Source organism: Antedon bifida, chromosome 1 (assembly GCF_963402885.1).
Source record: "Antedon bifida chromosome 1, ecAntBifi1.1, whole genome shotgun sequence".
In the NCBI taxonomy this organism is placed as follows: Eukaryota; Metazoa; Echinodermata; class Crinoidea; order Comatulida; family Antedonidae; genus Antedon; species Antedon bifida.
Genome location: NC_136226.1, coordinates 1,503,877 through 1,519,615, shown reverse-complemented (window position 1 = coordinate 1,519,615; position 15,739 = coordinate 1,503,877). Strand labels below are relative to the sequence as shown.

At 33.9% G+C, this 15,739-nt stretch overlaps 1 protein-coding gene across 1 annotated transcript; it reads right to left on the bottom strand.

Moving 5' to 3' along the window:
• Positions 1-5,074: 5,074 nt before the first annotated feature.
• LOC144836954 (frizzled-1-like) lies at positions 5,075-15,712 on the bottom strand. The gene is made up of 5 exons (XM_078691942.1): positions 15,033-15,712; positions 13,355-13,949; positions 12,880-12,966; positions 12,159-12,451; positions 5,075-8,662 (listed from the first exon to the last, which is right to left on the bottom strand). The coding sequence occupies exons 1-5, from the start codon at positions 15,498-15,500 to the stop codon at positions 6,833-6,835; spliced, it is 3,273 nt and encodes a 1,090-aa protein (XP_078548068.1). The 5' UTR covers positions 15,501-15,712; the 3' UTR covers positions 5,075-6,832.
• Positions 15,713-15,739: the final 27 nt, after the last annotated feature.

Sequence of the window (15,739 nt, the reverse complement as noted above, 5' to 3'; positions counted from 1 at the left end):
TAAACTTAAATTTATTTAATTGCCATCAAAATTACATCAATTTTAATGTAAAGCTAGAGACAATACATTTCATTTCAAAATTCCGATTGCATTACAGAATATGGTATAATATTACAGTAATAACATATGGACCAACAATTGCATTTCTCGATAGAGAACAATGCAATATTCTAGCCAGTGGTAGCACTATTAACCACTGATATGTCGCTAGGCTATCTCAGACCAAAGAAACTCTTGAACATTATTTAAAAAGTACCATTAATGACAACATTAATGACAACATTTAAGAGCATTAAGAAACTGAAATCTAAGACAGGTGTTTTGTACAAGACTTAATGTCATGTTGCTATGGTAACAAAACAATAATTAAAAGTATTGAATTTATGAATTTCTAACGGGTCATGTTTCTTTGTGTAATTATTTCTTAATAATAATTCTGTGGCTCATCTATTATCCATCATTTCAGCGGATGTTTTTTACTGTATGTAATTAGAAAGATTTGGATTACACTTTTTATATTCGGATTTTTGTATATTTCAACTTTTGCTTATTGGTTTCTGATTTTATATACCATGGAGAAAATAATGCTTTTTAAACATCCATCAACCATGGCAGAAATTTTTCCTTCCCTTCATCAACCAATCCCATGATTCCAGTCTACTGAATACAATAGTTCCCATGTCAATCAAAATTAAGAATAAAATACACTGTTTAGTTTTTTTTCTCCATAAACAGCACTTTCAAAGTTTGCTTAAGTGCTCACGTAACCTACAAACAGTAGACCATTTCAGTCAAAATCGACCCAAGTGATAATAAATTATTAATGTACAAATAATAATACACTGTATATGTAATAATATATTACTGTACTGTAAATAGTTCAATGTTTAAATATGATACTTAGTGGGAGGTGGTTAGGAACACTTTGCTACAAAATAAACCACTTCAACTTAGAATATTTGTTATCAATATGAAAGTAATCAAGTATGTTATCAATCGCCAGGGCGTTTGAATGTTATCCCATGCACATTGTAGGCTGTTATCATTACAATGAACAAACATAAAAGATACAAGGTCTGTTCACACTATGTAAACTATACAGCATATGCAAAAGATACAATATTCTGCTGTATATATTCCTGTTTAAGCATGTACAGTACTAAACTTGCGGCCAACACTTTATTCATATAAATGGACCTAAACTTTGGAATTATTTCTGTATTAAAATTCCAAGCATGGTGCATAAGCATGGCAAAAGTTTAAAAAGGTCCATTAAATAATATCTTTTATTAAAGTATACCTCAGATAGTAACCTAATTAATTAAGATACTGTATTCTTTTTTTTTTTATATATATATAATGTATGTAACGGCTAATTAAGATTAGCCTAAGTGTTGTATTATTATTATTTGTATAATGTAAAGAGGGACTACAGCGACAGGCCCATCGGGCCTTTTGTAGTCTCTCGACTATATATATTATATGCCAACCATTGTTAATGTTATGATATAATATTTTTGGTCAATAAATTTTTCTTGAATTGAAATATTATTTACACCCTGCTTGTTCACGAAATACGGGAAATATCTACGTTAGAGCATTACTCATGTAATTGTAATTCATGCGAAACACATTATTCATGGGGCATTATTAATACAGTATTTTAGATGTATTTTAATATCTTATCTTGACAAGGAAGACAATTTTTGAAAATGTCATTTTTGACAAATTTAAAAGTATGCCTATGAAAAATAATAGAATTTCGAAACTGAAAACTAATGGCTTTTGTGCAATTGGCCTTATATGAAATGTGTAATTTGCACCTTAATGGTATTAAAACTACAAAATGCAGATGTCTGGAGTCATAGTATAATATCTTTTTTCTTAATGGATCAGTAAACCTTCATTAAAGGAAAACAAAAGGAACAATTAACTGGCTACCATGACAAAGCTTTGAATCACAACAATACAACAAAAACAATGCAATCCTCTTCTAGTTCACAATGCAAGATAACTACTACTGTACACACATGCCAACATCTGTAGTGGCGGCGGATCCAGGATTTTGAAATAGGGTGAGGGCACGGCATAAAAGTAGTGAAATGAAGTGCTGAACTCAATTTGATGTCCTATCTTTTGCATTACAATTTGTGAAATTTAGAGGGGGCCCGGCCCTTGAATCTGCCCCTGATTCTGAAAACGGGAGATCATGTTTTTTATGTTTTTTGTTATATTTAATTGCAGAAAATAACACAACACATAAAAATGTAATTCTTTGCAATCCGGGAAAAAATGTGAAAAAACGGGAGAACAATGTTAAATCTGGGAGACGAGTCTAAAATACGGGAGTCTCTCGCCAAAATGGGAGTATTGGTATGTATGCTACTAAATTAGGACAATAGTAATACAGCAGAAATAGTGAATACTGAGGACACTTTTAAACAGAAATAGTGAATGAGATAACACTATGTTTCAAGATCAGTTTAAATCTATTAAATAGTTTAAATTGGTATCAAATTTTATTCTTCTATCTAGATGATCTAAATGAGTCTTTTGTAAAGTCTACTAATTCTGTAGCAGTTAACAAAAAAATAAATCCGTATATCAAACAACTGAAGCTTCTAGAGTGGCAACTATGAAAAGCTTTCTACACAATCAATACAACACCTTTGCAGCTTTCATTCTAAAGGAAAGCGCCATGAATAGATTTGTACAACAGCGAATGAACAAAATAATAAATGCACACTAATGGATAAAGAACTATTGGCGTCTATTATAGGAGGGGACAATTTACAGTCATTGGGTCATGCTTCATTTAATCTCAATTGTATTTCTTGGGTTTCCTGGCTTCCTACATTAGTTGAAAATAAAGTCAATCTTAAATTTCACAATTTGGTAGACAAAGACATTTTGAGCACATCAAAATCACATAAAGAATAATTTACAGAATTTAATGGCGCAAATTAAGGACAGGAATATTATATGCAGGCATAACTGAACATAGACATATCAGTCTTTGCTCTGTAGACATACAATTTAAAATGTATTCAGTTTGATTTTTAAAACAATGGAAAATAATGAGAACCTTTTAATACATAATACAGGTTTACTGAATTAATTATCAACTTATTCATCCAATATAATTAAAGTTTTTAATATGCATCTAAATTCAGAAAAAAAAAAAATAATATTCAAATTTGATAGGCATAGAACTCTCACTAACCAGTGATATACTGGAAAATTATTTACAAAAATACAGTATGCGAGAATGAGAAAAAGTCACCGCAACCAAGAATTGACCCCGGACAGCTGAATATTCTTGTGCTGGTTCTACACTGAAACAAATGTCACAAAAAGAATTTTTAATCCACAATATAAAACCAGATGAACATATTTTCCCGAAAATAAACTGTGTTTTTGTTGATTATTCTATTATAAAACACTCAAAAATTAATTTGTGTACACAGCATGTAGTACATATAATGCAAAACACAACATAAAAGATTGCTAATGTAGTCTGAGAACAGCCCTCCCCTGGGGGCCATTACTAGCACATCTGACATTTATGGAGCCTTCCATTTCCTTATAAGGTATATGAGACCTCATTGAAATTCAAGGTGAAAGGTCAAATGGTATACTTGTCAGCATAATATGTTAACATTATTACCTATGTCATTCAAAGTAAAATGTGTGTAATGAATTGAGCTAAAGGCTGGAATTCTAACATCATCAAATCACTGTTGAAACACAGTTTATATGATATACTGTAAACATACAAATAATTTACATGCATATTGTTTCATGGTGAAATTGTGTATGAAAAACATGTTAAATGATGGGATGACGTTATGATTATGAAATTCATGTTTTAACATTATAAAGCTATGATCGTGAACTTCATTTTGAGTTATTAGTTTCATGTCAAATCAACAACTGATGTGAAATAATTAACAAATCTTATTTTCCCATGCATTCTTACTGCAAATGTAGAACACAGCAGAATTCAATTAAAATTAATATTTGTTTTATCAACTATATTTCTCATGAATGCAGTGAATTAAATTTAGCCAATCAAATTTCCGATGTGGCGATATACAATTTTATAAATTACATTACAGACCATATATCACATATTCTTCAATCCACTTAGAGTATTTATCGTCGCATTAGTAGCAATAATTAGGCTAATTTGAATACATTATTTAGCGTTATTGACAAAGCAAAATGGACCAAAAAAAATATGTTGTGTAGCAAGTGAGTTGGTGATAGATAGCAGCCCATTCCATGGTTGCCATTATTACAGTCTGTGTGTTATTATTACAGGCGTACTAATAACGGTATCAGCGCTCAAGATATTTGCTTATCAGTATGCATACTTGAATCATCAACTATTATGTACTCTGGCCTTCAGTCGTCGGCGTGTCAAGCGGCTGATTAAAATTAAAAGAAAAACAAGCACCCAGCGAAACAGTGGTGCCACTCCATTAGATAAGCACACATCAAATCCTATGTGACTAGACCGACGTACAAGATATGACTACATCAGAGACCGAACAGGCAGTCCACTTACAGACTTATTAAATTCTGTGAATAAACCGGACTAGATAGTACAAAATGTTATCAAATTTTGTGTGTAACTGGGCCCCCGACTGTATCAAATGTGATAGGGATCAGCGCAACAACACACTTTGATAAAGTACAGAGTATTATCAATATTACAAGTTTGCAAAGTCCAATTTTAACTACTGTAGAAACAAGTCCGAAAAATATTTTTGGTTTTAACAAATTTAATAAAAAGCAAGAGCAAAGTGATGGCGCTAATTTTCAGTGTGTTCGTGCCAACACCTCAAAACAGTGCAATGTAGGGCGGATCAAAAAGCAACTTCTTATTGAGAAAATTATGCTCGATCTGTGAAAATCACTTTAGAAAAAAATTTAGAGTACGTAATTAACATCGGCACGAAGCACAATGAATTAAGGCAATCCGTAGGTTACAAAAATTCGGCCAAACCAACATCAAGCACACACAACACATTTCATACAAACACAATAATGAAACAAAAGGAATAGCATATCCAAGCACAGCCTATCATATTTATTCAATGTTTTAGCAAATGCTGCTTTTAGATAACCATACTGTACACACTATATTTTTTTCTTTAAGTCTGTACTTACTGCAAGTTAAGCATAGAATACTAGCATCTATTATTGTATTAGATTGTAAGTGTAGATTCTTATTTTACACAAGATGTCTGTCTATTGTAATTTTCACATTATCAACATTGCCTATGTAGTATAATCCATTTTAAAAATGTACTTTAAGAAAATTAATAACCACTGGTCTCCTAAGATTTTAACTACATGTAGAAGCAGCATTTTTAACAAACAAAATTACAAGAGTTGGATACCCATATCAACCACTACGGTATTGTCCAAACATGGAGGAATTGTCTCCAAATATTAACTTTTTAAATTTGTCATTCAGTTGTATGTACGACGATGCACAAAAGCTGAAGTACGATTGCATTTTACAATTTATAAATAATTTAGATAGAAACAATGCTACAGCCTGGGATTAAATTTGTACAAGATAAATTTAGGTTTTAACAAACATTACTAAAGGTAGTTTGGAGTCTTTCTTAAAAATATGGATTAAAATGTTTGAATAGCCAGTCCTGTTCAATTGTCTACTACTTAGCAAATGCACTGTGTTTCTGTGACCCTTTAGAAAGGGACAACAAAGGCTTAATTATGACAATCCTTAAGCCATTAGAACAGACATTATAGTGATGATGACATAGGTAGAACAACCCTGAAGACTTACAATGGGAACAATAGCCTGACATAAGAATAGACAGACATGCTTAGAATTAAGTACAGAACACAAATTAACAGATTCAAAGGAGAAGGCTTTTAATAGCTGGTATAACCACCAGAATACAAACTAGTATTCCAATAAGAGCTCCTACTAATGTACCAGTTGGGATAAGCATTCCTGTTTGTAACTATTTTATTTTCATCACTATGTACTTAATGTTATTATACGTTTTACAATTTATACACAATGGGATTAAGAAACTACCATTCATTTTTACAATTTATATACATAGCTAGCAACGTTGATATTTACAATAATCTAAATTTTACAAAAAGATGAATACAGTATAAGTTTTAAATTCTTATTTTTGTCAGTACTTTGGCAAATCAAAGTACAGACTTAGGGAACACCAGTCGATAACAATACAGGCTAAACAGCCAAATTTAAAATTCCAAATATAGAATTTAAACAAATTATTCTAAAAATCTTTTAAAATTAAGAAAACAAAATCTAGAAATTAAACATTTGGAAATGTTTTCTTTAAACTAGAAATTAAACATTTGGAAATGTTTTCTTTAAAACATGATTAAAAATTACGATAACTATTGATGTCACTTCCTGTCCGAGTGATGCTCACAATTCACTTATAAGTTTGTCTTATAATTAAAAACTTTTATATATTAAAGTGTACTAAAATTTAATTTTAAAATGTTTAGGGAAATGAACCCAAAATTGAAAAAACCAAACCGATTTTAAAACTTTTAACATGATCTCCTACATAAAAAATAAGAAAAGAATATAAAATTATTAAATTTAAATGTTCTGAACATAAATGACATTTTCAAAAATAAAAACCTTTTTGTAATGATTAGGCAAATGACCAGCATGTTTATCAATATAGTAAATGAAGAATTTTAAAATAAAATGATTTTTAAAAGATCAAAATGATTAATATTTCTTTTAGTCTATGCCTCATAACATGAAGCAAAATTGTCAATAGTTTTTTTCATGTGATTACACTTCTGAAGGTTTCTTCGGCACGGATTGTCTTCTCGAACACAATTTATGATAAAAGTTTATCCAGGACTGGAGGGTCTTCCCAGACCAAATCCAAAAACCACTGGTAATACCAACAACCACTAACATTAAATATTTAACCATAAAAACAGTGAAGTTCGGCCTCTGACCCTGAGAGGCTTCGGGTAATAACCCATCCAGATGCGGACAGACCACACTGTATTTTAAACAATTGTCCGAGAGCCAACGCAACTCCCACTGAGCCCTAAAGTTTTGCTCATAAATATAGCAGGCCACTACAACAGTGGCTGGAACAGTGTACAGTACGGTGAAAATTCCAATACGAAACATTAATTTTTCCAACTTGTCTGTTTTCGTATTTTCGTGCTTCATAAAAGTCCTTATACGACACAAAGCGATAAATCCGGTTATTAAAAAGAATGTTCCTATGATTAGATAAATGATAAGAGGGGCAAGTACAAATCCTCTTAGTGCTGCAATGTTCGTACCACCAGTGAAACAAACACCGCTGAGAGGGTCGCCGTCGACCTCACCCATAGTAAGAATAACGATTGTCTTTACAGCAGGAATAGACCAAGCAGCAACGTGAAAATATTGTGAATTTCTTTCAATAGCCTCATGACCCCATTTCAAACCGGCAGCCAAGAACCATGTAAGACTCAACAACACCCACCAAATAGAAGATGCCATCGTGAAGTAGTACAAAACCATAAATAGAATCGTACACATCTCTTTCTTGGCACCTTGCGTCAGAGTTGCCTCGCGATGTACGTCCTCAGATGAAGGCTGATTACAAGCTATTTCATCGTCCATAAAAAATCCAACAATGTATACAACAGCAATCATAAAGTAACACCCAGAAAGAAAAATAATTGGACGTTCAGGATACCTAAACCTTTTAGTGTCTATTACAAATGTCATGAAAGTAAATAAAGACGATCCGGCACAAATAAACGCCCAAATGCCAATCCAAAGTCTGGCAAACTTTTGTTGAGCTGGGTCTGTAAAAAACATTGGACACGGAGCTCCACAATTTTTAGATCCCAAAAATTCTTCATCTTTCTCGGGAACTGTGAATTCTTTTGGACATGTAAATGGAATATCTTCTTTGTGAATTGCGGGGGTTGATGTCACAACATTTTCCGGTGACTTTGTCGTTATAATCTTTCCACCATTACCATCATTGTCAATTGGGTGTGTTGTTCGATTTCGGTCAACACATAAAATTCCAGGTCCTTGTTCGGGAAACAAATCACAGTCAAGTTTATCAGGCCATTGGAAACCAAATCTGTTCATCAAAGCTTCGCATCCATTCCTCGCACTTTGACATAACGATTTACATGGAGGTATCGCAAAATCCACCATTGTACATGGAGGTGCATACATCGAACACAAAAAGTATTTTAAATCCACAGAACATTCGACTTTTACGAGCGGATAAAATTGATGTACTTCTAAACCAGCATCTTCTTGGTTTTGATTCAACAAATTTGGCGAGATTGTGGTATTATATGGAAGCTGATGACACAGTGGAATTGTGATTGCTTCGCATCTAGGCTTCGAATAAGTATCACCTCCGCCATTATTGCCGTATGGACCATGTACCTGCGCCGTTGTACAGTGCAACAACAGCGACAAAACAAGAACAGAGAGCGGTTTCACCCACCTTCGGTTTTTCACATGATCTTCTCTGCAGAACATGGTTGTTGTTGGTTTATTTACCTTCACAAGGCAATCCACATTAGCTTCAAAATGTATCCAGTAATTGTATTTGGTTAACTTTAGAGCATAAACATTAATTCTTGACTAAATTTGTGATCAAAATATACTCCTCGTAATATAAGCCACAACCATCACCAAGCCTAAGTTCACGCTTTGTCGCCAAACACTTGCTCAGTTGACACAGTGAATAGGCTGCAACTGAGTTACGTCACAGCAGTTTCTAAATCTCCACAGGGGTGTCTGCAAATTTATAGCAAAAACGACTAAACTAAGCCATATTTAAAATAATTAAACATTAAATCTTATCATTATTATATATATTATTATATATCAGTTATTTTTTTGCCATAATTATTTTAAATTAATCTTGTTTGTTGTTTTAAATATGAAATATATGAGAAACTACTGATTAAGCTCTAATCGTATATTGACCAATCGGTAGCCACATAATCTACCACGTGACGTGTAAAATGTTTACTTTGCAAATTTATAGGCGCATTTCAGACGTTTTATTGAAACGTGAAACGGTGACATAAGTATGCCAGTAAAAATGTAAACAATTAATAAGATTGAAATTAACTAATAAATCATTTAATTTATTTTTTTTAGAATGTACCAGTACTTGGAATTGTTTACTTTTTATATATACGGCAAGCTGGTTGGTGGTTTGCATGAAATCAACTGGAATAAAACAGTGTTATTGGAATACAGCATAAAATAAATTTAGACAATTTAAAACCATATTTCTTGCTAAAAACAGGTTTTTAAAAACAACTTTTATTTAAAAATACATACTTTCGACAAGAACATGATTAAAAGGTCAAATATAATAAGTGTTTATAGGTCACATTCTTTCAATTGCCGTTTTTGTTTGTATGGAAAGATTCTGTTGGAAAATTATTTTCAATGAATCTTTAACTTTTTAATATAATATGATATTTGATCAGTTGAATCTACAGTAGGTAGTAATATGTTTTGTTCGTACAGTACTGATACAACAGCAACACTACTGTGATTAAAGAACTTTTAAGTTATTTAAAATAGAGGGCGCTATGTCAAAATTTGTTATCCTCTTATTGTCATTCCTAACTTTATTTAACCACTGAAGCCTAATCAATAAATCGTCTTGATTGCAATTCGTATCTGAAGTCCAGATCAACTTGACAATTGCCTATTGGGTAACTGAATACCGTATATGGTGGGTTTTAAAGTGTATTACAAATAAAAACAAGTACAGAAATATATATCTCTTAAAGATTCACTAAAAATTAATTGGCAAACGGTTTTTTTTCTGCTAATCTCTTAATATAACGCAGAAAAAATTAAAATAAAATATTATAAAAACGTACATTGTTGCATTGATTGTCAGCATAATAAGATTAAATCTTGGTTCCAACTTCGACGGCGTAGTAACTTGTGCAACGCACGTGAGTTGACCAATCAACGCGACAGTTTGAATAATCAATCGCTTGTGATTATTTGGTCAACTCGCTTGCGTTGTGCGCTTACGTCCTTTCGTTGCGAAAAAACTTTAAATAATAAAACAGAAAAGACAGGTCGAAATATCGTGTTTTTCCTCTTTATTGATATACTTCAATATTCTGCAAAAAAATAGGTTCTCTTAAATGAGTGGTCAGAACTAAAAAACAAGATGCAACATGTATCGATTAGAGACATCAATGCCAATTAATAAGATCAAACGAAACGACGGCATTTTCAAAAACATAATTATTAAACCGTCGAATCTATCAAATTATCTATTGTCATTTCATCTGACAAATTTAACGCATTATGCCGGGAATTAAAACACAATTATCGACAATAGAAGTACACTACTATCGATAGGGTACAAACAAAACACCTCACTATACAGTGTGAAGACTGAATTCTCCGGGGGTGGAGCGAACTAATACTATTCATAAAAGTTCGTAAACCGGAACTGAATTGCGTAAATTGCAACAGTCTCTACAAACCCCGGTTTGTACGCGCTCAGCAGACTAGAAAGCTACTACATGTACCATAATAATGCGGCGTCTTTGAAATTATCGGTCATTCTTTGATGCTTTATTCTATAAAAAATATTATGCCTTACTTATTCCTTTGAAATATTTGAGTTCTAAAACTGTCTAACCGTTTAGGAACTTCATTTTATTTATGAATACTGTAGCAACATTGTTGTTGGAGAGCAATAGGTTTAAACCTGGATTTGTAGAAAGCCGATGATGGCTCCAATATAAGAAAATACAGAATTGTTTTGGACAAGAACAATAAAAGATCCATGGAGAAGACCAATGGATCTAACTGTTACGTCATAATGTATATGTGTATGTATACAGTTTACCAGCAACAGTTAAATGCTCCACTAGTCTGAACAGTTTCAAGACCAACCTGAGCTCCACAGTCCACATGGGTGGGGACACCGGCGCTATACACGTTTTCATTTATTATTATTATTATTATAATACAGAAATGATCTAAACAAATATAGCCATTTCAGTCATATGAACCACACTTTGAAGGAATTCCTCCATTATAACCGTACGGGAGAAATTCATTTGTAAGCGAGCGCCACGATGCGAAGTGTATTCTGATAATTCCCATTTTATGAGGGATACAATAGGAATACTGAAGTATATACTACAATTATTATCATTAAGACTACATAATACGGTACATCCTGAAATGACTGTGTATCTCAGGCCTATAACTTAACCTAGTGGGGTTTCTTATTAGTTGAATTTATAGACCTACCTACATTTCAAAATCATCATATATTATTGTAGCCTATAATTAGCTGAACAGAGAAATATAACAATATACGAACCAATGTAGAAGTGCAACACAGCGGAATATTTGATTGTTCTTAATCATCTATACTTATGCATGAAACGTCATTTGCTAATTTGATTTACTTTTAGGTCGGTACACAACAGGAAAGAACTGTTCTTTGAACGAGGCTGAATAGACTAAAAACATGTTGTCTGCCGTGTTCACAAATGGCGCGCAACAAAAGAGCGAATATTTGTCGCGAATAATCCACCTGTCTCCGTCGTGTAGGCATAGTCGAGTTCCAATGCATTGTACACTGATGATTAACACAACATCTCCAGGCTAAAGTTTAATATTAATCAGTTTTTTATTCTTATTTAGAAAAGTACAGTATATATCATTTCGAAGATCAACAACAAGCATATTTGTTGACGGCCGGACGGGTGTTTTTTCTTTCGTATAAATACAACATGCACTTTGTTCGTCTTTAAAATTCCAATCAATTGTTTTATTACAAAGGCAAGAACGTGAAAAAAGAGACGCATGCGCATAACGGTTTGCTAGCTTGAATTGATTTTAACGAAAGTATTCAACATTTTTTATGATTTATTATACAAAATTAATGGATACATAATACTAAAACATTTACATAACTGTTTTAAATGAAAACTCATTGTTCACAATTAAAACCTTAAATGACAATTAAAGAATAACACAATTATATTTATCAATATTTCGACAACATTTAAAATAACAGTAAAATTATCTTTAATTGAAGGGAGAATGGATGTACTCGATTGAATGCTGTTTAGCACTGTACCCCCTCGAAATTCTTTACCAGATTTCTAATTCCCTTTGACCATGCGTAAATAGTTTTAATGACAAGTTTCTTTCCATTCTTATAGCCCAGTATAAGGTAATCTTCGCCCGGCTTCACAACATGACAGCATTCTGGAGCTACCACGCCCTCTGCATTGAGTCGCACTGTCTTCAAATCGCGTTTGACCAAACCGTGCGTTTTGTATAGCGTGCGTCTTCTTCCACTTATCAAGTACGTGGTACCGTCCAGTGCATTGGCTACCTCCTCTAGTCTAACCTTCATAACTATATTAAAACAAGTTAGGAGATTTTACTATACATTTAAGGTTGGTTCAATCCCACTGGGACGCAAGGCAATGACGCGTAGCCACAATAAAAGTAATGTGACCAATCGCAGGCGATGGATTATCCGAACTGTGATTTGTCAACTGACTTGCGTTGCGCGTACGCCCGTATGCTAGGTTCCCACTGGATGTAAGCGAAACGCAAGAGAATCGTGATTGGTCAACTAACTTACGTTGTGCCTCTATACATCGTTGCGTTGCGTCCTAGTGGAACCAAGATACGTCCAAGTTTTTATCATCAAAAGTATGATCAGTGTACAGAATAAATAGTAAAGTATATAAAGGGTAAATAGGGCTGGTTTGGATTTAGGAGCTGGTGTCTTTTCAGGACTACTTTTACTATTGCCGGAAACCGGAAATGAAACTTACCAAAATCTGCTCCACAGAATTGCTGCTTGAGATCGTCTTTTCTTCCATCAAGGGATTCATAACAGAATGTAGAGTTATCACGTGACACTGTAAAATGTATAAATAATAGTTATAGAAAATATACATTATATAAGTTATACAAAACGAAACATGGCTACGGGGAAGATGGCAGTAGGAATCAAAGCGTCCGACGCTTGTGATTGGTCAATTATTTGACGTACGTACGCTGCTGTTGGTAATAACAGGGAAGAGTTAATTTAACTCTTCCCTGGTGATAATACGACTATTTAATATAAACTGAAAGATTTAAGCCTTGTCTACACTATCAAGCTTTATGTGACAAATGTGATGTGCCCATATATGGACATGATGATGTCATATCACTACAATGTTTGGGAATATCACTACCATATTTGGGCACATCACACCTTTTTTGTCAAAATAGTTTGATAGACAGAGCTTAAGATACACTTACTTGGCGTTGGTTCAGTAGCCTGCATTGTCTGGTCCATAGGCGGCTCGGTGGTGGTGCTCTTCAGGTTCTCCACACCCATACATAGACCATCCTTTGGAAAGTATTTACAGTCAAGTTTGGTGGGCCATTTGAATCCGTATCTGTTCATAAGACCTTCGCAATCATCTCTGGCGCGCTTACACAACGACTTACACGGAGGAAGGGCATACTCAAGCACCGTACAAGGAGGAGCGTACATCGAACACAGAAAATCTTGTAAATATTCCGAACATCCGACTTTAACAAGTGGGTAAAATTGATGGGCTTCTAAACCAGCATCATCCTGAGAGTCATGATCCAAGAGGTTGGGTACAATCGTAAAGTTATACAACCTGTCTTTACACAAAGGAATAGTTACTGGCTCACATCTATTTTTAACATACCAATCTGGTATCTGGTGGTAGTTTGGTGGTTTGTATTTGCCAAAACGAGGCTCAATGGTAGTCATGACGTCTGATTCTTCAGTAGGATCAACTTCCACGCTCCCGTCTACCAACGTCAGTATATGGAATAGTATAAAAATGAAGGAATAGAGATATGAGGAATTCATGATGAACTAAACACTGTAAACTTGTGCATAAAGCAACCACTCCACACTGTACACACGATGGAAGTGACGGGTTGATACAATAGTTTCATTACTTGATTGTTCCATGCATTTCCGTCGTCTCAGGTCAACCTTTTGATGCAGGATAAGGAATCGATTACTAGGCCTACTTCCTACAACAAGAATTAAGACGGTAACATTTCCGGTCTGCAACAATCGTCATAAAACGATGTCATCTGGTGTTATCTTGTACCATGGGCCTATAAATCAGATTTATAGATCCATGTTTTTACCATGATAAAATATTGTAGGTTATAAACATATGGGGAGATAATTATGTTGCTATCTGCACGAGTTAGTTTACTTTGTTTAGTTATTAGTTATGTTGCTAATCTAAACCGAGGATGAAAGATGTACTGATATCCGGAAGCATTATAATCTCGCCAGCATTCATGATAAAAACAGATAAAATAAATGTGGAATGCAAAATATTCGTACAAAAAAGACATGTCTCCAAGGCAAGAATCGAACCCGAGTGTAATGCAAACCCTTTATACCATTAAAAGGCGTTGATGTTACTTGTAAATGCTCTTCCACAAGATTTCATGACCTACCCCCAACTGCCTCTTGTTTGATCAAAGTTTAACCCAGGTATTGCCAATATTCTCCTTCCCGATGAATAATGTAGAAACTGATTTATCAATGCTATTGATGAAGGTATGATACGGATAAATTACCTTCGGTAATAAAGTTATGGGTTACGGAACAAATATTGTAGAGTATTCCGATTAATGCACACATTTGAACACATGACGATTAAAAAATATTGATATTGAGAGTTTAATAGGCCTACAGTATACATTCAACTACAGTATTACTTCGAATTAAAATTACACAATAGTTACATTGAAACAAAGGAATTGAATTAAAATGATTATAGGCTAGACATTTAAATTTGTTCGTTAAAAAATCCATGCAACGAGTGTTCACAACTGTGTTCAGCTCATGAGAAGGAGAATGCATATATACTATTGGTAGATTGTGTTGTAGTGGCGGTGGTGGTGGTGGTGAGGCCTACCTTCGATCGTCTTAGCCATCGATACATACACCCTGGGTTTGCTCGGGAAAGCGGTTGCAGTCAAGTTCATCTGGCCAAGTAAAACCGAAATTATCCATAATATCTTGACATCCATTTTTCGAACTTTGGCAAAGTGACTTGCATGGTGGTGTAACATAGCCAGTGTCCGTGCAGGGAGGTAGATACATCGCACACAGGAAATCGTGAAGATCTGGTGAACATTCAACCAATATTAGAGGATAGAAGGTAGTCAACACCAAAGCGGCTTCATCTTGACTTGTGTGATTCAGAAAATTCGGAAGAATCGTAGTGTTGTATAGCTGGCTTTGACACATGGAAACTGTGATGTCTTCACATTGTGTGGCATTAGGGTTTTGAGTCTGACTTCCATATATTGAAGTCTGAGCCATCGTCGTCGTATCGGCGAACATCCAAATGATAAAAACAAACATTATCATCTTTCCGATTGAAGGAATCGTCATTTTGAATGGCCTACCGTATTTCTGTTCACTCTTGTTTGGTACTACGACAAAACTGAGGTTTTGGTAATGTGAAATAAAGTATTTATTCCTACTTTATATACTGAGTTTCTTCCGTCTGTTTTGACGGAACTAGGAAGCTATTTAAGATACAGAGCATTGGTACAGGTTGATGCGGGTGCAATTATACCTGGTATTTTTCCTGTAATTGTTATTAACAATATTTTATTATCGTGGAAAAC

Excerpts from the sequence above, each read along its gene's own strand:
- LOC144836954 (XM_078691942.1), bottom strand. The coding sequence starts at position 15,500 with ATGACGATTCCTTCAATCGGAAAGATGATAATGTTTGTTTTTATCATT. Across the intron at positions 13,950-15,032 it reads AGGGTGTATGTATCGATGGC|TTCATCATGAATTCCTCATA; the intron begins TAAGACGATCGA and ends TACAGTGTTTAG. Across the intron at positions 8,663-12,158 it reads ATTTCGAGGGGGTACAGTGC|TCAAGAATTAATGTTTATGC; the intron begins TAAACAGCATTC and ends TCACAAATTTAG.